Source organism: Peromyscus eremicus, chromosome 1 (genome assembly GCF_949786415.1).
Source record: "Peromyscus eremicus chromosome 1, PerEre_H2_v1, whole genome shotgun sequence".
NCBI lineage: Eukaryota > Metazoa > Chordata > Mammalia > Rodentia > Cricetidae > Peromyscus > Peromyscus eremicus.
The window spans coordinates 32,496,823-32,519,862 of record NC_081416.1 but is presented as its reverse complement, the minus strand read 5'-3'; the positions used below and the strand labels follow the sequence as shown (position 1 = coordinate 32,519,862).

Sequence of the window (23,040 nt, the reverse complement as noted above, 5' to 3'; positions counted from 1 at the left end):
AAACATCACCCACATCACATCTCTTGAAAACCAAGTTTTGTTTTTTAGATCCTGCTGGGGAAATGGGGAAGGGGAGGAGTGGGTGACTGAGTAGACCAGAGACACACTGGTAAAGGCACTGTCCTAGAGCACGAATATGTATTTAGGGACTGTGAGAGTAGAGGCGTGTCTGTAATCATTGCATGGAGGTAGTACAGATCAAGAGTTTGGGGCTGCCCTAACCTACACTGACAAAAACAATTCCATTTTCCCTTCCACACTGAGTGATTTTTCTTCTCTCTCTCTCTTTTGTGGTGCTAGGGGTAGAACCCATGACCTTGTACAAATTAGGCAAACACTCTACCATTGAGTTATGTCATCAGTATAAAACAATTGTCTGAGAAATCTGAGCAACATTTTAGAACATTGTCCTTTCCACTTTAATAACATTATTTTGATACAATCTGAATGGAAATCTTTAGGCCTCCTCTTTTTCTCTTCTATTTATGTATGTGGGTGTTGTGTGGGTACCTATGGAGGCCAGAGGAAGGTACTGGATCCCCTGGAGCTAGAGTTACAGGCAGTTGTGAGCTGTCAGGTATGGGTAGTAGAAATGCACTCAGGTTCTCTGGAAGAGCAGCAAGTGCTTTCAACCACTGAGCTATCTCTCCACTTTTTTTTTTTTTAAATAATGAAAAATATGCTAAAGTAGTATTTATATGTAGAGGTCAGTGAACAACTTGCTCAAGCCTGTTATTTCCTTCGATCATGTGGGACATGGGGATTGAAATCAGGTCTTCTGGTTTGGTGGCAAGCACCCTTACCCACTAAGTTAGCTCATAGGGCCAAGCCTACTCTACTATTTTACATTTGAGACTAGAATGCTGTGACGGGTCTGAATACTTGAAGTTGACTGTGTCTGTATCAGTATGTCAATAAGATAATCAGATATAAAGCTCCGGGAAGTGCAAAGCTACCTTTTATTTACAATGAAGCACATTCTCAAGCAAAGTCAAGCCCTGAGTCAAACCACCTGAGCAACAGCAGCGGCTTCACACGAGAATTTCAGCAGCTGCTCCATAACATGTGGAAAAGAAGAAAGAGCACTACTAGTTTTGCTCACTTTTAATTTCAAATGACAGAGAAATTCATGTTCTTAAACATAATTTTGGAAGATCAGTAACAAGGAACAAGACCTCAATTTAAGCAGAAATGTGGAGAAGGAAGGTGAAGGAACATCACCACTCTGCATTACTTTTGCAAACTCTTATGAACCCAGATCATTAAAAAATAAGTTTGCCAGGCATGGTAGTACATTATCTGTAATCCTGGTACATTCAGGAGGCTGAGGCAAGGCCAGCCTGGGCTATATGCAAAGTTCCAGGCCTGTTTAGGGGCATAGAGAAACCTTAAAAAAAAAAGTTTTAAGAAACATGTTTTGGATGTATAAACATAAACCAAAATATTCTTATCTAACAACAACAACAACACACATTTGTTTGGTCAATACAGATTTGGTGGTGTTTTTTTTTTTCCTATTCTTTTTAAATGTCTGGAACCATAAAATTGTGAATGAAAACTTCAAACCAAAAGTAAAGTAGAGCTATGGAGAAAGACTGAAGCATCAGATCATGTCCTGGCCCTACTTCTCATGAACCTGGTAAGTGTGGACATGCTACTCAGCTCCCAAGATGACTGTGAAGATCAAAGGAGATCCAAGAAAGGAAGCTCTGTCAAGTGCAAAGCCTGTGCAAGTGCTACTATTTCTAGATACTTCCAATCTGAACACATTTTTTAAAGGACTGTCTTCATTTATACCATGTATTCTTTCAATGGACAAGAACACATTTTAAAAATGGTATTCAAACAAAGAAATACAGCAACTCAGTTTATTATATGCAGATTTTTCTGCATTGTTGCTAACAGTTCACTGGTCCAAAATTACTAAAATACTTAAAAAACTATACATTATGTAAACAAAACATAAATAAGACAGTATTGTTCTTTGTACATATATTTAGTACAGATTATTAGGGATTTAAGGAATATGTACAATTTTACACCATGGACTGCATTTTCTTAATGCATAAATATATATATATATATATATATTCTTTTTACAGAAACAAAAATAAGATGTCACTAATGACAAAGAATACTATACTGTAGATACATCACAACAGTCCAAATTTAAGAAGAAACATCGATATAATTATGTAAAGGCTAGCTTACTTAAACTAGTCAAACTTGACTTTATTCAATTTATGTTATATAGACAGGTAAATCTCGATGACATATTTTGAACAAAGAACCTTGGAAAATATCTTTACACCAATGAGTGAAATGGTATACTTTGCCCTCCCCAAGAAAACAAAGTCTTGTGCAAGCTAATGGAGATACCTTAACACACACACACACACACACACACACACACACACACACACACACGTATGAACAGCATGTTTTCAACAGTATAACAAACAGTTAAAATTTTTGTGGGAGTTAAAACAATGCCCCATTATTTAAAAACTGGCTCATTTAGTCTAAACTCAAGATGCAGCTGTGTCAGGCTTCTCTGAACCAGGTGACTGAAAAGCAGGGAAGACAGAGGCAGGATTTTGACTAGCAGACACAACAGCTTGAGGAAGAGATGAAGACAATGCAGACACCTTAGATGCTGGAGTATTAATGGTATTTAAAATGGCTCCTTCTGGGCTAACCAATAACTTTTTGACAGAGGTATCCAAATGAAACACCGATGTGCTACTTGGCAGTGGAGGATTATTGGAGGAAATGGCAGAAACCAAAGATGTCTTCGTCAAAAGAGCAGCTGGAGAGGACTTCATTACCGAAGTCAATGGCACCGTTGGTGCAGGGGGAACATAAACTTTAGCAGGTGTGGTTACGATTTGTGGTGTTGAATGTACTGTAGATAGAGAACTTGGGCTTCCAAGACAGTTTACAATCTTCGTCGAGTTTCTTACAGAATGCTTTAAAGGCTGCCCACTTAAAGAATTATTTGATGTCTGTATGATCTTCTGGACAGGGCTATCTACTGGTGTAGCCGGTATGCCCTGGGCGTTGTTAATAACTAAAGGAGGTCCATATTTTGGATTAGTGGAGATGAGGAGGACATGGCTACCAGCTCCAAGACCTTGAGGTGGAACAATGAACCGGGCTCCGTTCATCATGATTTGAGTACCTGGTGCCAAAGGTGTACTGGTGTTGATAACTATTTTTTGCTGAATACAAGGGTCACTGAACGGAGCACCTGCCAGACTAGTTATATTTAATGGTGGTGCACAAGTGTGAATGGCAGAGCCACCTGCAGTAGAATTGTTACTGGGACTTGTTTTTACTAGTGAAGGGGACATATGCTGGTTTGGCATAGAAGTAACATTGGAAGTACTGGTTATTTTACCTGGACTTGGTGAGAGGGATGGTAATTCAGCTTGAGGTTTATTTGTGTTTGCATTTGTTGGCACTGTAGTTGAAGGCCCTGGCGACTGAAACTGGAGAGAGGTCCGAGACTGTCTTTTGGAAAGAGATACAGGGCGTGTGGCTCCTGGTACTGTTGCCGAATGTGGAACCGTGCTGATTATTTTTGGAGACGTAGTCACAGGTGTAGGCGGCAGGGCAACAGTAACAGGGATTTGCAAGGCTGACGGCAAACATTTAGGAGACACTGTTGGTTGTGTAGTCGAAATGAGAACAGATGACGCAAGGTGTCCTGTTTTTACAGTTGATATTGCCACAGTGTTTCCCAGATTTGACGGGCAGAGTCTATTTGACAAAACAGGCATAATTCTTGAAGAGGTATCACTGCCACTGACTAAGACAGGAGGTCGTGTCCCAACTGAAGCACAGGATGAGGTCACTGAAAGGGAACTCAAAGGTACATTTGCTCCCGTTCCTGAAAACCTGTTTGCAGCTCTTGCTGTAGAAACCACTGACTCATTAACAGGAGGAAGGTTCTGATTCACAGTATTTGAGCTTGCTGGAACTGAGTCACTACTTGTGGACAAGGGCGAACCATGGCCCTTACTACTTCTGTCTTCTCCTTTCGGCAGCACACTCTGCAATATATTAACTGATGGTATCACTGGCAGGTTTCCTGGAGGGTTTATAATTGCTTGACCTATGTTCAGTCCAATTTTCACATCTTTAATCTGAGACACAGTTGGTGAAGAATTTATTTTTATTGGTGTTCCCACTGTAGACGGAATTAGTACTATTTGGGGTTGCTCTGGAGTCTTAACATATGTTTTATTCAAGGGAGGAGGAAGTGTCTGTTTTAATGATTCTGCAACAATAGCTGAGGCTGAAGTGCCACTAGGAACTGGAGCATTAATGAAAACTACTTTCGGGGTAGAAACACTCGTAGATGTTGGTGCTGGTGCCATATTAACTGAAGGTCCACTGCTAGAAGGAAGAGCAGATGGAGTTGATACCAGCATAAGTTTCTGAACAGGAGTCTCACTGAGCACATCTCCATTTATTGCTGCTGTTGCTTCTGATCTTGTAACTGAGTAGCTTTTTGTGATATAATCTACTTGTTGAGGTTTAGCTGATGTATGAATAACATTTGTATTGGTTTGTCCGAAATTTCCTGGTGATATGCTAATTACACTAACTGAACTATTTGTTGTTGATGGTAGCAATGAGCTGGAAGAAACAGAGGGCTTCAAGGGTGAAGAGGGCATGTAGGAGGTTTTCTCTATCAGGGGGCCCACACAGCCACTGCTGGAGGATTGGCTTAATATAGGTTTGAAATTTTTCCCCACGGATGGATGAAAGCCACATGAAATAGAAACACAAGTGGGTGTTTGGCTGAAAGATGGGAGATTAGATGCAGCAGTCCTTCCAGTTACTTGTGAAAAAGCAGGGGATGAGGTTGACTTTGGCACCAGAAAGGCCTGAAGGTGAGGCGCAAAGGTGAAGAGAGAACTGGAAGATAAACTGGTGGGTGAGTTCTGCTCTGGGTTAGTTTGTACTTTGACAACTCCAGTGTTCCCACCTCGCGTCCTAACAAGAATCGACTGGGAATCTCTTATACACACGGTCTTCAGTTCTTGCTTTGCTTCAGAAGAATCGAGAGTGTGCTGTGAGGAAGAGGGGAGGGAAGGGCCAGGCTCTGTAGACTCACTTAGTGGTGTTGGTGGTAAGAGAGGCTGAACTGTTGAAGAAATGGTGGCTGAAGTGAGAGGCTGGGGGAAGGAGGCCGACGAAACTGCTTCACTCTGGCCAGTCTTCACTGGGGACGCTGACACATTCCCTCCGGAGGTCACAGGTGACAACGGTTGTGATCTAGCACTCCCATTTGATGAAGCTGCAACTGTCTTACTGAAAACTGTACCAGGCAGTTGGGCAGACACTGTCCCTCCTGACGTGACAGGAACAGACACGAAAGAACAGGTCACACTTGTCGTCTGGGGGCAAGATGAACAATGCTCTGCACCTTTCTGCTGGGGTGCTGCTAGCTCTTTTGCAACTGCTTTTCCCTCTTTGTGCTGAATCACGAAGTTCTTAGGCAGAATAAGAACTTGCTGCATGATCTTTTCTCCTGTTTTAGAATCCACCACAGGCTGCATCTGAATCTTGACAGAACTACTGTGGAGGTCAACTGGCAACCACTGACCACAGGGCATTTTGTATACCATCTGTAAAGGTCCTTTTGTACTGGTGAGGCAGGTCAAGGCTGGTTTTACGGTGCTTGTTTCTACAGGAGATAGAGCTGGCTTTTCCACAGCAGGAACACTTCTACCTGTGGAAGGGGGCAGTTGATTTGTTAAGGTCACTTTGTTCCCAATATTCTTTGCAAGCAAGGCCTGAATAGGTTTGGTCCCTTTCTGGAGAGTGGACACTGGTACTGAATCCTTTGAGGCCAATGACTCCGAAAATGGCAGTTCTGTATGTTTTGACTCACTCAAACAGTCTATCTGCATATCAGCTTCTACATTTTCAAGTGCTGTTTCATTTGTGCTGAGCTTTGTTTTCTTCCTTGGGGAAAGCTCTTTTGTGCTATCATCCAGATAACTACTTTGTTTGGACTGTCGCTTAAGTGTTTTAGGCAGTATCTTCACTACATCTTTAGAAGACAATTCTTTTTTCAACAACTTGCTTCTGGCCAAAGGAAAGCCTATTTCTGATAATTTCATATCATCTGAAAATTGTAAAAACAAGCATTTTATTTATAGAAAACAGTGACTGTGTAACACCAATTATAAAAATTAAAGTTAATCTTTGAGCAGGCAATTTAAAAAGTCTACTGTACAGTCATTCCAAAGCTTCAGCACTACCAAAGAAGGTAACAGTGACCTTTGACATGCTGACTTCCCATATCCCAGTTATGCTTAAGAGCAACTTATTACTGAGATTCATTTTGGACTAACCCTGCTGCCAATGCCTAAGTGTTAAGGAAAAACTCGCGGCTTTTAAAAAGATACTCAGTTTAATTTGGCTAGTTTTCTTTCTCTAGATAGGGAAACCATAGAGGAATGGTTACAATTCAGTATTTTAGTCTTCACAGACTGAAAATGAAAACAAATGTTCAGCCTTTCTTGTTCTTTATCCTTAAAGAATTGTGGTCCTATCTGGTCAAAAGAAGTTCACTCTTACAATTCACAAAAGATATGAAATATGTTAACGTATTACTAACCAAAAGTTTTCATATTAACTTCTCATATAACTAAAGAATGCCACTGATGAGCTGAAATGAATCACATTTAATTTGCTTTAGCTACCCATACTTATTAGAATAATGTGTTTACTTTGGTCTTAGTCAGCCATCAACCTTGGCCACACACCTCATTTTAAAAAACCTTTAGAACGTTACAGATTTCTCAAATTCATTTACAGCAAACTTTACCAACAAAGCTTTATGAGCAGTAACAATAAAAAAGATGACCAGTGAATTCCAAACGGGTAACAGATTAGCAGTGTCTGATCTGCAACAGGCAATGGCACATCTATAATTTAGGGTTAGGCACTGGCTCCAGAGACTCTTAGAAAATTAATAATGACTATAATAAATTGCTTACATGAATATGGGTAGTATGTCTGTAAATTATCAGACTTCCTCAATCAACATTCACTGACCCCATTACCTTTTGCCTTCACAACAAACAAAGTTCTCTGTGTGCTTATATTTAAAAAGTTTGAATGCCTACCAGAATCCACGTGCTCTTTCTCCAGGTTGTCTAGAGGTTCTGCTGCATCTACAGACTTACTGATTTCTGCTTTAGGAGGCTCTCTCTCAGGGTTCCCTTCACAGTCTTCAGTAGTCCATAGTTCCCTAGTAAACTGATCGTGATCGGGTTGTCTTTGGAAATCATCATAGTCTTTCTTCAGGCGGCTCCTAAAATAAATCAATGTAACGTGGAGCTTCTGGAAGCTAAATTAATTAGCATTTTAAATTAAACCTTGAAATATTTTCAATTGTCATTAAATTATGATGTTTTAAGTGTATCTAAAATGCCTATTAGTTCAGTCTTGCCAGTTATTAATTGCCCAAAAAGATAAAACTTATGCTATATGCTTAAGAAATTAAAGGTTATATCTTACAATTTCTGAATAAAACTTGAATATGCCATCTATTTGTCTTTCTGAGGGTTACAGCTAGAACTATTAAGAAAAGCAGTATCTTCAATTCTTTCAATTTCTTTCTTTAAAGACTTGAAGTTCTTATCATATAGGTCCTTCACTTGTTTGGTTAGGGTTACCCCAAGATATTTTATATTATTTGTGGCTATGGTAAAGGGTGTTGTTTCTCAGATTTCTTTCTCAGCCTGTTTATCATTTGTTTTTAAGAGGGCTACTGGTTTGTTTTTTTTTTTTTTTTTTTTTTTTTGGTTTTTCGAGACAGGGTTTCTCTGTGTAGCTTTGCGCCTTTTCCTGGAACTCACTTGGTAGTCCAGGCTGGCCTCGAACTCACAGAGATCCACCTGGCTCTGCCTCCCGAGTGCTGGGATTAAAGGCGTGCGCCACCACCGCCTGGCTTACTACAAGTTTTTATTTCTGTATATTGGAGTTTAAGCACTACCTCTATTATAAGATTTTTGGCAAATTCCTTAATCCCTCTGGAGTATCAGTTATTCATTTACAGGTTAGGAATAACAATAGCACATCACAGTGTGTTAGTATGTACAGCACATGCATATACAAGTGTTACCAGGTAATTCTTTACAATTTATCTTTTAAATTGTTGCTTAAGGATTTAATGGGGCTATGAGATACTAAAGTAAGCTAGCAAAGAATAACTGTAAAGTGAATTTATCTTCTCATCTGTAATACTAGAATAGAGAAATTATTCAGTGGTTGAATGCTATCCTTACTTTCAGCTATGACTACTTGTATTTCACGGAAAATAAAAAGAACTAGAAAAATATTTTATATGCTCCACATCTTATCTGCAAATATCTTTATTTTTATTCATATTTTCCATCTCTCTACCTATGTTAACACTCCCAATTACATGTATCCTCTCTTCTCCAGATACTACTATACTAAATGCCCCTCCATTTAATCCAAAAACAATTACTTACCTTATTAATAAAAAAAAGCAACTCTAGAACCCCAATGCTATCTCTATACCCCAATCTGTATTTCTTGGTGCTACCTCACTTCTCTCCTCCATTTTATGCCAAAGGACACGAAAGAGGACTACCCTTCAGTTCCTCTAATTCTCTTCTAGAGATTCTTCTTCCTCAACTTAACCTAGTTTCCAAGACACCTTTCTTCCTTGGTTATCCTCTTCTCTTACTAAGCATTCTCCCAAAGCTTCTTCTCATCCTATTCATCTACCTCACTCCCCCCCCCCCCCCAAGAAAGAGTTTCTCTGGCTTGTCCTGTAACAGTCCTGGCTGTCCTTACACTCACAAAGATCTGCCTGCCTCAGCCCCCTGAGTGCTGCTACCTCACTTCTAAAGGTTAGAATGTCCACTGTCCACACAATTTCTACTAATCTCATGGCTTTAAATATAGTCAATGTTGATAACTCCCAAATTCGTACCTCAAGTCTAGTAATGCTCTTGACTTACTTATATAACTCACATAATACCTACTCAACATCACCAATTAGGTGTCTACAAAGAATATCAAACTTAACATACATGTTTAAATCCAAACTATTTATCCCTATTATTCCTCAAAATTGAATCTTTTTCAATCACTCTTGTCTCAGTTAATGGCAAATCCATGATAATAATTGTTTAGACCAAAAATTAATTTTTACTCATCAATTTCTATCACATTTATATTAGCTACTTCATTAACTGCTGGTATAAATACCTGACAGAAGCAGCTGAAGGAAGGAAGGGGTCTATTATCTCAGTCTGAGGGTCCATTATGGCAACAGGAGCATCAAGTGGCTGTTCCCTTGGACCCAGTCAGGAAACATAGACGAATGCTGCAGCTCAGCTCCCTTTCTCCTTTTTGTTCAGTCTAGGGCCCCAGACCACATTTAGGGTGAGCCTTCCTACCTCAATTAACCTAATCTAGAAAATCCCATCCAGACATGCCCGAGGTTTGTTTCCATACCATTTCTAAATGCCATCAAGTTGACAGTAGGATTAACCCACCACACACTCCATAATACACTCATTAAGCAAATTCTACCAATTCTATTTTGAAGCTATATCTAAAATCCAATCACTTCCTGTCATGTGCAATACTATGAGCGATTCCCACTTTTTTCAGGGTAACTACTATAGTAAACCAGTTCACCTGCTTCCACCTTTACAGCTATTTCAACATGGCATCTAGAGTGAATGCTTTAAAACTTAAGGTCAGGTAGCCTCAGTGGTGGTTCAAATGGATAAAAGTGCCTGCCACCCAGACCCCCACAGAGGAAGGAAGAACCAACTCCCTGCAGGTTGTTCTCTAACCTCCACCTGTGCACCACAGCAAACACCAGTGTAATTCCAGCCCGACCTCCACACACACACACACACACACACACACACTCCATCAACGTGAACAAATTCAAACAAAAACCAAAACCTCAGGGCTAGAGATACAACTCAGTGGTATACTGACTTAGCCATGTGCACAGCTCTGGATGCAAGTCTCAGCATTGCCAGCCAGCAAGGGAGCGAGTGAAACACGGAAGACACCATCCCGTCTCTGTACAATCCTCTCAAAAGCTTTTCATCTTGGTCCATATAAACTCTTAAAAGATTAAGTAGTACTGCTGGGCGGTGGTGGCGCACGCCTTTAATCCCAGCACTTGGGAGGCAGAGCCAGGCGGATCTCTGTGAGTTCGAGGCCAGCCTGGGCTACCAAGTGAGTTCCAGGAAAAGGCGCAAAGCTACACAGAGAAATCTTGTCTCGAAAAACCAAAAAAAAAAAAAAAAAAAAAGATTAAGTAGTACCTGACCTGGCCTCTTTGACCTCTGACTTTTATGTCCTAACTCAATCTCCATCAATCATTTTTCTTTGGTTGTAACTGACTGTGTTTCCTCCAAATGCCAAATACACTTGTATACTTTGAGAGTGTGTTCTTCTATTCTGTTTTCCTTCTAGTACACACCTCATTTCCTTCATGAGTAGCCCTCAGTCTCAACAGGAATTTCACATCCCCTTTCATCATGACCTTCCCCCACTAGCATTTATCACATTTCAGTCTGTATTTCTTCCACTAGAAAGTAAATCACAGAGAACATGTCTTTGCATTTGCTGAATTACAAATGAATGGAAAAACCCCAAATCATAAACTAAGGGTCTCAGAATAAGTTAAATACATCATAAAGCTTGTTACCTGTTTCTCTGAAAAGCCTTCATTAACTTTGGTTCCCATGGCAGCAATTCATTTAAAAGGCGTATCAGTGTACTATGCAATTCTTTTACAGCTTGCCTCCGATGGTACCATTTGCCCTAGAAACATAAGTTTAAAAAGTAAATTTCTTAGACTTAATCTAAAATCAGTATCAACCAAGTTTTATCCTCTAATAAAAAAGTAACAAAATGCCAATAACTCATCAAAAATATTTCTTCCACAGGAGTTTACAAAAGGAGGGAATATCTTGTAAGAAATCAATGTTTAGTGGTCTTCAGTTCTACAGAAGAAATCCCAAATGTTTAACATCTAAGTAGGAAATATGTATTTAAAAATTGTCTAATTATGTCAGTTGTAAATATCTTAATAAATCATTTACCAAATATATGTAGTCTTGGGTTTCATCTCCAGTGCCAACGTGGGGGAAAAAACCCCCACCAACAAATGAACAAAACCATGTAAAGGTACAAATATTTAAATAAATTTACCAAAAAAGTAAATATAGCTCATGAAGTAAAGTTTTTGTAACTTCTAAGAGAGGAAAAAAGAGATGTCTTAAACTTCCTTAGGAATTATTACAATTATTTTAGCAGTTTCCAGCACAGAAAAGCAACTAAAACAGTTAACTGTTGTTTATTTTATATGTGTGGTGATGTACATGTGTGTGCATGTGCATGAGGATGTAGAAACCAGAGGATGACATTAGGTCACAAGTCCTCCTACTTCTATAGTAAGCATTTGTACCCACTGAGTTACCTTCTCAACCCAGTCAACTGGTTTTTTAAAATCTATACCACTACACTAAAATTAATTATTCCTGATGTCTCTCCCATTTTCTAGTATTACAGGTACTTTTTGTCTACCTACCTACCTACCTATGAATGAGGTGTTATAATTATTTTAGCAGTTTCTAGCATAGAAAAGCAACTAAAATAGGAGGTTACAAAAGGAGGAAATATCTTGTATCATATAATCTATATGTATTATTTCAAAAACACACAATTATATATTATAGATCACATTTAACACATCATAAAACCAGACTTCATCCTATAAGCAACTGCTGAGTCAATCTGCCCATATGTAGAAGGGTAAGGCCACTATCTATAGCAAACGTATACTCTAGAGTTGTACACAGAGTTGCCAATTTTTTACATACACACACATACACATGCACACACATAAAATCTTTGCTATTTTAAATGACAATTCTATAAGTTTCTAACTCGAAATCTTAGTAGTATAGCTTGACCACAAGGTTTCAGTACTTCAAAGCAACAGAATGGGTATTTACATAAACATAAAGAGCTATATTTCTTCTGAGGTTTTTGAATCTTAGAAGGGGAACTGTTTATTAGAAGAGTAGGAAGATGTAGGATTATATGCTGTGGACACACCAAATATGAACCTTATGCTAATTCATGTCTTAAAAAGATTATTTTTATTTTATGGGTATGAGTGTTTTGTCTACACCTCATGTATGGAATGCACATGAAGCCCAAAGAGGGAGCTGAATCTTCTGGAATCAGAGTTACAGGTACTTGTGCATCTCCATGTGGGTGCTGGTAACTGAATCTAGGTCTTCTGCAAGAGCAGCACATATTAACAACTGTGGCCATCTCTCCATCCTTAATTTGCATGTTAATAAGATGTCAGATCATGGTATTAAGACCCGTGCCCCCCACCACCCCAACAGAGAGGGTCTCTCTGTTTAGCCCTGGTTGTCCTGAAACTCTCTCAGTGGACCAGGCTGGCCTCAAATTCAAAGATCTGCCCACTTCTGCCTCCTGAGCGCTGGGAGTAAAGCAATGCGCCACCACCACCCAGCTTAAGAAAATTTTTATTTCCTACCACAAAGTGGTTGTCAAACTTCCTAATGCCACAACCTTTTAATACAGTTAGTTCCTCATGCTGTGGTGACCCCCAACCATAAAATTATTTTCAGTGCTACTTCATAACTGTACTTTTGCTACTGTTATGAATTGTAATGTTTATGTTTGATATGCAGATGTTCTTAGGCAACCCCTGTGAAAGGGTTGTTCAACCCCCAAAGGTGTCACGACCCACAGATTGAGAGACACTGCTATAACATTAAATTAAATGGTCTTGCTTCTTTATAAATATTTTCTAAGAAAAGCACAATTCAGACCCAAGTAAGCAGTGAGTCAGACCTTAAAAGTTAAAATTTTTCTCAAAAGAATTGGTGACACAGTATTAAGTGCTTATTCTAATCCATGCAACTAAACTATTACGTGGAATAAGAATTAGTATTCATCTTTGGCAACCACACTTCTTTTGGTTTTAGATGGGATCTCACTATGTAATGGTTTGACTTGCTATGTAGCTCAGGCTAGTCTGGAACTTTTGAGCTTCCTGCCTCAGCTTCCCAAGTGCTGGGATTACAGGTGCCAATCATACACTCAGCAACTACTTGGTGGAAAAAGAAATGGTGAGAGAATAGAATTCAATTTTCCTTAAACTTAAGAGAAGGAAGACTGTTAGAGAAGAAAGCAGAAAGAGTATTCTCTGTGTGATAGAATTCAGTAAAAACAAGATTCAAGTCTTGAGAGAACTAGTGGGGACCAAAGGAGAAAATTGACACCCGAAAAACTAAGGCGGCTTGCACAGTTGCTGCCTGGATAAGGAGAGTGGTGACAAGGTGGGACTGCAGATGACATCAGTTAGGGATATATAGAAGAACAGGAAGGGTAGATGGCATATCTGGAAATCTTTATGTCAAGACCTTACTATAGTGGTATCTCTACTAAATTATTAAATTAATTTTTGCATTATAAGATTTTAAAAATGATTAAGATTGTTCATTTAATTCTGTTAATTTTAATTAATTAACATCTACAAAATACACTACTGAACCAAAGATTATATACAAGGAAGGGAACTTAAATGTTTAATCAGAGATCAGATTCATAACTTTCATACAACTGCCTTACCTGTTTTGAAATATCTATGGTCTTTTATCTTAGAAGATTAATAAAATATATAAAACTATAAAAAATATAATGACTCCAGTGAAAGGAACCTTGCACATTGCCATGGGAATGTGAATCTATAGTATTGAGGTGATTAAGAGTAGATTAAACTGCCTGTGTTGGTGTTTAAAGCAAGAGTTTTCACCCAACTACTCAGATGGAGAGGAACTCACAGTTTCATGTGTCATCTGGATAAAACATGATGCTCACAATCCAAATGCAATTAAATAATGACATTTTGTGTCCCACACCACTGGTGCTGAGGACTGAATCCTGAGCCTTGCATTTTACTTCCAAACTAACTCCTTAGTCCTAACATTGCTGCTTTCTACTAAGTAGTGATTTCATTTTCACAGTATACAGTGGAACTATTACAAAAAGCATAAAAGCTATCCTTTTTTTTTTTTTTTTTTTGAGACAGGGTTTCTCTGTGTAACTTTGGAGCCTTTCCAGGAACTCACTCTGTAGCCCAGGCTGGCCTCAAACTCACAGAGATCCGTCTGCCTCTGCCTCCCGAGTGCTGGGATTAAAGGCTTGTGTAACCGCCACCCGGCTAAAGCAATCTATTTTTAATAAGCAACTAGCGCTAATAACAATCTGCTTTACTTTGGTCCAATACAAAAATCTACTTCAAATCAACAAATATTTATTGATGTTTAAACCAAGCAAGTAACCACAAGCCAGAAAGAGCTTTTCTAATTGATCAATTTTATTTATTATATATAGATATGAGAAAAAATAATTTTGAAATTCCTTCCAGAGATGGATTTATTAAAACACAAAAGGGCATAATTTTCTAGAAGAAAGTTGTCTTAAAAAATCAACTCAGGAAATACTTGTAAAATGGAATTGACTTCAGACTAAAATTCTGCATTTTACAAATGTTAAAACCTACTCTCCTAAAACACTATGTTGTCTTTTCTGGTCCCCACGAAGCCAATTCCTAAACAAGTGTAGATTATATTGTGTAGATACACTTGTGATGTTCAAAGTTATACTCTCTAAAGATTGTGTCAATTAAAAGTATAATAGAAATTAAAACAAGTGACATATTTGAAAACATAAGGAAAACTAAGGAGAACAACTGGCCTGGTGGCCCAAGCCTGCATTCCCAGCATCTGGAGTTGGAGGCAAGAGGATTGCTGCAAGTGTGAGGTCAGCCTGGGCTACAGAGTGTGCTTCCAAGGAAAAACAGGGTGCTCCCTACCTTTATTAATGTAAATTATAGTAAATATTCATCTATACTGATTATAGAACTAAAAATCAAACTGGCAGACAGATGGATCAAGAGACAGGATAGGTATTTGGGGCAACTAGTTAGGGGCTACAGTGCTAAAGCATTAATAAAAATGTATTTAGTATAGCATTTAATATAAATTATGCTTATAACCTGATTACTTACTTTAAAACAAGTGAACACAGGGAAACTTTAACCTTTTTTTATCAACACAATTCTGATCATTTTCAGGAATTAAAAAATTTTAAAGATAAAATTCAAATGCATTATATACATTTAGTATTATGAACATTAAAGGTCACTTCAATGAAAATAGGGCAGTTTTTAAAAAAGATTTATTCATTTTATTTTATGTGTGTTTTGCCTGAATGTATATATGTATACTATGTGTGTACTTTATAACAAAGGAGGTCAGAGGAGGGCATCGGATCCCACGGAACTAGAGTTACGGTGCGTGTGAAGGACCTTGTAGAACAACTGCTCTTAACCACTGAGTCATCTTTCCAGCCCAAAGAGTAATGTATTTTTTTAAAATTAACAGATTCTAAACTTTAATGTGAACAATGAATTTCAAGCATGCAACAGAGAAACAATAGTCAATAGTCTAAATTTGCAGCTTACCTTTCATTGCTTCTCATCCAATGTCCACAGCATCTGCAAATTGCCAGCTCCCTTTGTATTAGATGCTCAACTACCAAACCATGGAGTTTTTAAATGACCCTCTATGGAATATTATTAAAGAAGCTGATTTATGGTCACAAGGTAAGTCCTTTATTATATTATGAAGTTTCCTAAGTTTCTGAATATAATGTACCAATAACCTAAGGAACCATATGAGGAAAGAAACAAACTACACAAAATTGTAAAATGAAAAACTGCAACTGAGCATTGAGAACTTATCTAATAACTAAAGAACAACTCCATCCTGCTGCAGTAATCTGAGATGAGTTTGACAATGCCAGTTAACACGGGCTAGGGTGCTGTAAAGAGGGAGTTGGCAATCTACTAATGCTGGAGGCATTGGAAAGCTAAGAGAAAAAAACTAGGAAAACAAATTCTAGACTTATTAAGTATCTTATCGTTGCGGTAATGTTTACATATTAATAAATTCAGATACTTTGTATGGCAAACTCACTTTTACAAACCATCCAATTTCTTATATAGATTTTCTTGTAATGTTGTATATAATCAAAAAAGGTTATCAGGAGCCATATAATAAGGAAGTTAAATCACATATAAATGCACAAAAATTTCTTTTCAAATGCTACTTTCTAAAATGCTTCTGTTTATAAATGCTAGTGCATAGAAGGAAACATTCATCACAAGGCAAAGTACTTGTAATTACACGCCTGATTCTTACCACAGACAGAAATCCTATGGTGGAAAAGGACTGCCAATTTATTAATATCGTTGCATTATAATTTTCAAGAAAAATGAAAATAAACTCTCAAAGTGTCAATGAATCCCTGATGATCAATGATGGCTCATTTAAAGCCCAATCCAATCCAAAGGAGACTTGTAAAGAACGTAAACTCCTATGAACAGAAACAGCACAAATAAAATCTAACTATTTTAGCCGGGGTAGTGGTGGACTCCTTTAATCCTAGCACTGGGGAACAGAGGCAGGCAGATCTCTTGAGTTCCAAGACAACTAGGACTACACAGAGAAGTCTTGTCTTGAAAAAACAACAAAAGTAAACAAAAGACAAAACAAAAAACTAACCCCCCCAAACACAAACTATTTTAATAAACTAAATTGTTTGACATTTTTTATAGTCTAAGTAACAATAAGTGAAAAATTAATACTACATTTATTAAGTATTTTCTGCTTTCATAATTTCTTAGAGAAACTACCTCCGCATTTCCACAGTCCTGCATATTCAGTTTAGAAGATAAAGTATCACCTTAATCTCGCTGTCTTATAGTGCCTTTTGAAAAGTGCTAGTTTTGATGATACAGTGAAATGACTGCATATTACTATGAAAAAAGTTAAAACAGTATTTTAACAATGCCAGAGTAAAATTTTCTATTGCTACTCTCACAATTTCCACTTAAGTCTCACAATGAACAGTATATACATTCGTTTGGTTAGACTGCTAAATTAGCATTACAATCAGTACAAAGACACACGGTCACACTGTGAGGACAGCACTGGTGTGCATAGCAATGCAGAGACCACATTCCTGGTGAGGCAGCTCACTCTTCATAAAGAAAGAAAAAGGCCATACACAGTTTTTACCTTTTCTTATGCTCAATTTCGATGCAAATCTTTGCTTAAAGGCAGATGCCTCTGAGTAAACCATGATAAAGTACATATTTAGTAAACATGATGAACAAGCAGGCTCACATGAAAAATTTTTAAGAGTAGCAAAAATCTTTCATTTTTTTTACTACCTAGAATGCAGTATGTCTAACAAATTTCAAATATAGTTATGAATGAGTAAATATACTGAAACATTCACGTTCTAACTTTCAAGAAAAAAAAAATCTCAGACAAGAATGTTTTCCAAATAATTCAGAATGGAAATTTTATCTCAACTAAAGCCACTAGAACATTAAGTAGTAAAAATGGGATTCCTCCTTGAGAACATTAAAAATTCCTGTGACCTGAATTATGAGAAACATTAAAAGGTTTCATCAAAATATGTTTCTCTCCATCTCAACCAGAGGCCTCCCTTTAGACAAAGCTGAGGCAGATGATTAAGTACAGCATTATAGAATCCAAAGGAAACAACCTAGATTTTAAGAAACTATAATCTTCCATCGTGATAAACAGTTCAATGGCAAAATCTGAGATATTTAAAAAGCCTTTGAACTATAAAGTGCTCTACAATATAAAGTCTGTTAAATTAGAAGACAAAAATAACCTTTTTAATGCATTGTTGACTGGATAAGAAAATGGATTTTCTTTTTCTACCCCTAGGACAAGGACACATATTGTCTAGGCTGGCTTCAAGCTCACTATGTAGCTGAGGACAACCTGGAACTTTCCCTGGTTCCCTACTGCTAGGATTACAGGGATGTACAGTGTGCCTGGCTTTTCTTGTGGTTTGGTAGGAAATAGTATCTGGACAAACCCTAGAGAGAAGAAACTCTCTGAAACAGCTAGGTGCTTATTATATAAATCTGTATTACACCAATATCCCATGTGCAATTTCTAACTTTAGTAGTGACACTTATGGGGAACTAAACATTTACATCTTCTTTGCTATTCATTGTTACTGAAATAATGAAAATCATTATTAAATGAAAGAAATGTTTTGATTCTAAATACTATTTTAGCCTTGACATTAATCCTCAGGGGATAAATATTAGTTCTTAATTTATTACAAGATAAGGAATAAGTCAGGGAAGCTATCTCCACCGTGAAGTTCATACATTTTATTCTTATGACAAGCCTTCCTGCAATGGTCCTCACTGTAAGCCCAATTCTAGTAAGTATGGTTACCTGCTTTTTTAATCCACAGTATTCAACTAGGGCAAATACATGAACATAATAAGGGGTGATAACTGACAGATAACCTGGCAATGAAAAAGAAAAAAAAGACCAGAAGCAAACATACCAAAATAATCCTTCAAAATACATGGATGAATCTTTAATAAGAACAAGTGATAGCAACAGATTTGTACAATAATAAGACAACTGATATTCACAACAGTGACCCTGGAGTCGATCGCAAAGGCTTAAATTGTGTTCAGATAGCAGGAGGCATGGAAAGTTCTTCATTAAATGATTAAAATAAGGATTTTTGATATTATTTATATTTACTAATGTTTAAGTTTTAGTTTATGTAAAAATTTTGTTAAGGAGAGCACATTACTCTTAAATGATACCAAATAAATACAAGCGCCGGAATTAAATAGTAACAAATACTCAATAAGGTTAATTTCTGCATTTTATACAGATCACATTCACCATCAGATTTTGTAAAGAAAAAAGATGTGTTGGGAGGAGAGAGAATTCTAAAATGAAAACTTTCCTATTTCATGCTCTGTGGTCATTTTCACTGGCTGAGACAATTGTCTATGTAATATTTCTTTAGGCAATTTCAGTCAAGGGGAAATAGTTTATACCCTATGTTGGTACTTCAGTAAAATTATCCCTGGTAAAGTAAAGTTCCAAGAACCCCATCTCTTCAACAAATAGTAAAAGCAACTTGGAAATACCAAAGGATGCAGTTTGGAGACACAAAAGGGAACTCATCGAGCCCTCTATAATCTGAAACTTGTAATAAACATCTCCTCCAAGACTACACTGTCAAGTACCTTTATTTTGTTTCCTTTCCTCGGTCTTCTACTTGATCCTATGAAGGAAGGCAACATGCTCACACTGCAGTCCACCTCACTAACAAAGCGAGGAGGACGGCTCTGAGGAAAATCCCGAGTGCTTGCACAAGTTTTCTTCCTGTAATATGTGCTGAGTGCTTAAATCAACTATGCTTCAAACTACGTAGTAGGAACATTTTTTTAATATATAAACAGAATAAAGTTATGTTTAAGTGAAGTATATAAAGGTTTAGCAATTTACAGAACTCTGCTGTTATGAAAAATGAAAACAATAGCTCCTGAGGCAATAACTAAATAGCTTTTGCAAAACTCTAAGTTATACCCTGATTTTTAAAAAAAGATTATCCTTTCCTACTAAAGAATCAGCCTTCTATGAACATAAAATATTAAGCAAGATGAAAGAACTTTTGGTTGAAAATATTCTCACGTGAATTTTTATGTAGAACATACTATTGCAGTAAATTTTAATAAAACAGCCTTCCACATCAAGAGACTTCTCAGATACTAAAGTATATATGAAAACATAAGTGTTGTTTTCAACTATTTTTAAATGGAAGTATTTCTGAAATGTTCTTCCCACTCTCCGATGGTATAAGGTTTTTCTTGTTAACTGATGACTGTTAAGATTGTTTTTGTTTTGTTTTGAGACAGGGTCTCACTAAGTAGTATTGGCTGGCCTAGAACTCACTATGCAGACCAGACTGGCTTTAAACTCAGAAATCCTTTAGCTACTGCTTCCCCTGAGTGCTGGTATTAAAGGTGTGTGCCACCACATCTGGCTGATGACTATTCGGAATATTATTTCACCTCTTAGATCACAGTGATCTTCTCAGAGGTATCATGTGACAGGCTTCTGAAATACTCAAGGTTCTTTCATTCTTGTGTTAAATAACCTAAAGACATTTCAGTCTGTTCCCTTCAAAGTGCTTCCAACATATCATTCCTAACAGCATGAAAATGGCTACTGTAAACCTGCTCAATCAGTTATCATAATTATACACATTTATATTAACAGGCTTTAAGTACAAAGCAAGTGGTTTCATGATAAAAGGGTTTTTTATGATTATTTTTCTTAAATATTTGATACTTTCCCCATCTATCTATTGGTATATAATTATGTTTCCACTATGACATAATCCAATTATAAATGCCAGCTAAGTAGGTGTTATCTATTTAATAAAGAACAACATGGAGCACTTTACCAAGTAAGAGCATACATGTAACACTCTCATGCTGTAGTATCAGGAAATGAGTTGATCAATTACTGTTAGGATATAGAGTAAAATTAATTTTAAAAACCTATAGTCTGATAACGGTTTTTTTTAGGAGTCACCTTGTTAAGAATAAAAAGAATCTAGGGCTTGGTCTGTTTTATACTACATATAATTAAAAAAGTTTGTTACTATGCAATAGGTGTCCATTAAAGATAAGTAATTAAGAACATGAAGTATCTAAAAAGCTACCAGTTAGAAAACCATCAACATACTGAGTAATAGCTAAGACTGTACTTGTTATAAACCAGGCAAAGAAAATTAATCTTCTTGCCCCGATAACATCTTTTTGTATTAAGAATGAAAATTAGACCACCTGGGAGAAATGAAAGAAACAATGCTTCTACCTTTAATTGTAAATTTTCATGTAATTAGGAGAACAAGATTTTAAAAAACTTTGGAAAAAAAGCAGGAATAAATTTTAATGCTGACAATAATAGATAGAACTTTTGGATAAACACCTACCGATTTTTTTCTACTGTTTTCCAGATCTTTGAGTTCATTCTCGATTTTTGTGATTAATTCCCTGAGTTCATCAAGATTAGTGCAAATAAGCTAAAATAAAACACAAAAACACAGCTTGATAACACATAATATAAAACACCAAAAATGTGGTAACAGAAATTGTTTAACACATACTGAAATGAGGAATACTTCTCTGCGATAATAAAAGCAAGGAAAGCTGCACAGTTACTGAGGTATTTACTTGTTATAATGTATGAACTTCAGGCTTCATATAAAATAAGCTAAAATTACAACACTGGTACTCTTGTCCTACACCTCTAAATTATAATCCCGCTACTTTCTCAGTATTATTAACTTTCAGCCCAGAATGACAAAGATCTGGAAATTCATTAGATTTTACAGGTTACTGAATCACCTGTAAGAAAGAACTGCACCAGGCAGTCTCTGAGCAGGTGAATTACAGCCCTGTGAGAGTGGCCATTATCCCTTTGCTTTGGTTTGCTAGCTATGTAATTTAATAAACTGAGTTGCTGCTGCTGGCAGTGGTACTAAAGGAGGACAAAATTATGTGTAATATAGTCAAAGATAGGAACAAAATTAGGTACACATTCTTGCCGTGAGTTTAATAGTTTTTACTGTCGCTGTTTTTTTGTTGCTGTTGTCTTGTTTTGTTTTTTTGAGAAAGGGTCTTACTATGTATCCCTGGCTGGCCTCAAATTTATGATGGTTCTGCTCAGTCACCATGTGCCCCTCAGCCCAACTGAGCTTAAGAGATTGTAATAAAACCATCTTTACAAGCAGTATCTATTTCCTCCTGTAATTGTGTGGCTCATTTCATTTTACTTGTTAATTCTGGCAAATGACCACAATGATGAATTCTTAGTTGTTAACTGACCTAGCTTGGCTTAACTACATACAGTTTTATAAATTGAAACATCAGAAATACTAACAAAAATATTAGTTACTCCCTTTGGTTCCTGTAAAATTATATTGAATTTTTTTCAATGAGTTTAATATGTTTAACTCTTTTTCTAAAATAATTTAAGCAATTTAGGAACATCTAAAGTAACAGAAAATTCAGAAAAAAAAACTGCATCTACATAGACAAAAAGTTTCAGATCCAAGAAAATCTTGATGGTTACACTGTATAACTTAAAATATGCTATATATTTATAAATTATCACCAACCTTTATCATCACCATGCTTATTGCACACATTAATGCAAAGTTACTGTTTTCTTACAATGTACACTTTCATTAGAAACTCAGACAAAAGTAACAAGCAAAAGTGGGTCATAATAAGATACGTGCTAGTTGTTATTGAGTAGTTAAGACAGGAGGTAGGAAATGCTTTAAATTTGGTTAAAACTGTAAGAAATTCTGAAATACATTTATCTACAAAAATGGCAATATGGTTCAATCTAAGAGATTAAGAAAAAATTATCACAGATACTATACCATAATTAGTATTAATAATTACTTATTATAAATATCTATAAAACTTCAAATGCACTGATAAAGCAGGGTAAGTATATACTTAAGTAATCCAAATTAAACAATTTCAGGACAGGAGATGTGCTCAGTGGTAAGAGTACTTGCAAAATACAAAAACAAAAACAATTTCAGAGTAGAAAACATTACATAGTATTGTATTGGGAGAGTGTAACTGATAATTATTAGAAATCACACATTCCAATTTGCTAAATCTGGTTATGAAAAAAACAATGATGGTTAAGCAGTAGACTGGCCAACTAGGTAAGTACTTCCATTACATCTATAAAGCCATAGAGCAACATCAGCTTTCTAGTAGGTTTTAGTGAGTACTCACTGAATGTGTTGCTATTACTGCTACATCAGATTTGTCCTTTTTCACTGAATTTGGTGTATTGGTTAATATCACAGCATAGATTTTTCACTTACCTATATGGCAAGGCTCAGAGAAATTTTCCTTATATTTTAGGTATCTCACTTAAAATGGCTAAGAGTATGCTTTAATTGCAGCATGTAGAAATTTATAAGAACAACAAAGGCATATAC

The 23,040-nt window shown here is 36.7% G+C and overlaps 1 protein-coding gene across 1 annotated transcript in view; it reads right to left on the bottom strand.

Annotated features, from left to right (window-relative positions):
• Positions 1 to 945: 945 nt before the first annotated feature.
• Positions 946 to 23,040, bottom strand: part of Kiaa2026 (KIAA2026 ortholog) — a 79,146-nt gene continuing 57,051 nt past the window's right edge. Inside the window, 4 exon segments of the mRNA XM_059259136.1 lie at positions 946 to 6,142; positions 7,149 to 7,336; positions 10,736 to 10,851; positions 21,004 to 21,093. Coding sequence (XP_059115119.1) covers positions 2,529 to 6,142; positions 7,149 to 7,336; positions 10,736 to 10,851; positions 21,004 to 21,093 — 4,008 coding nt within the window. The 3' untranslated portion in view covers positions 946 to 2,528.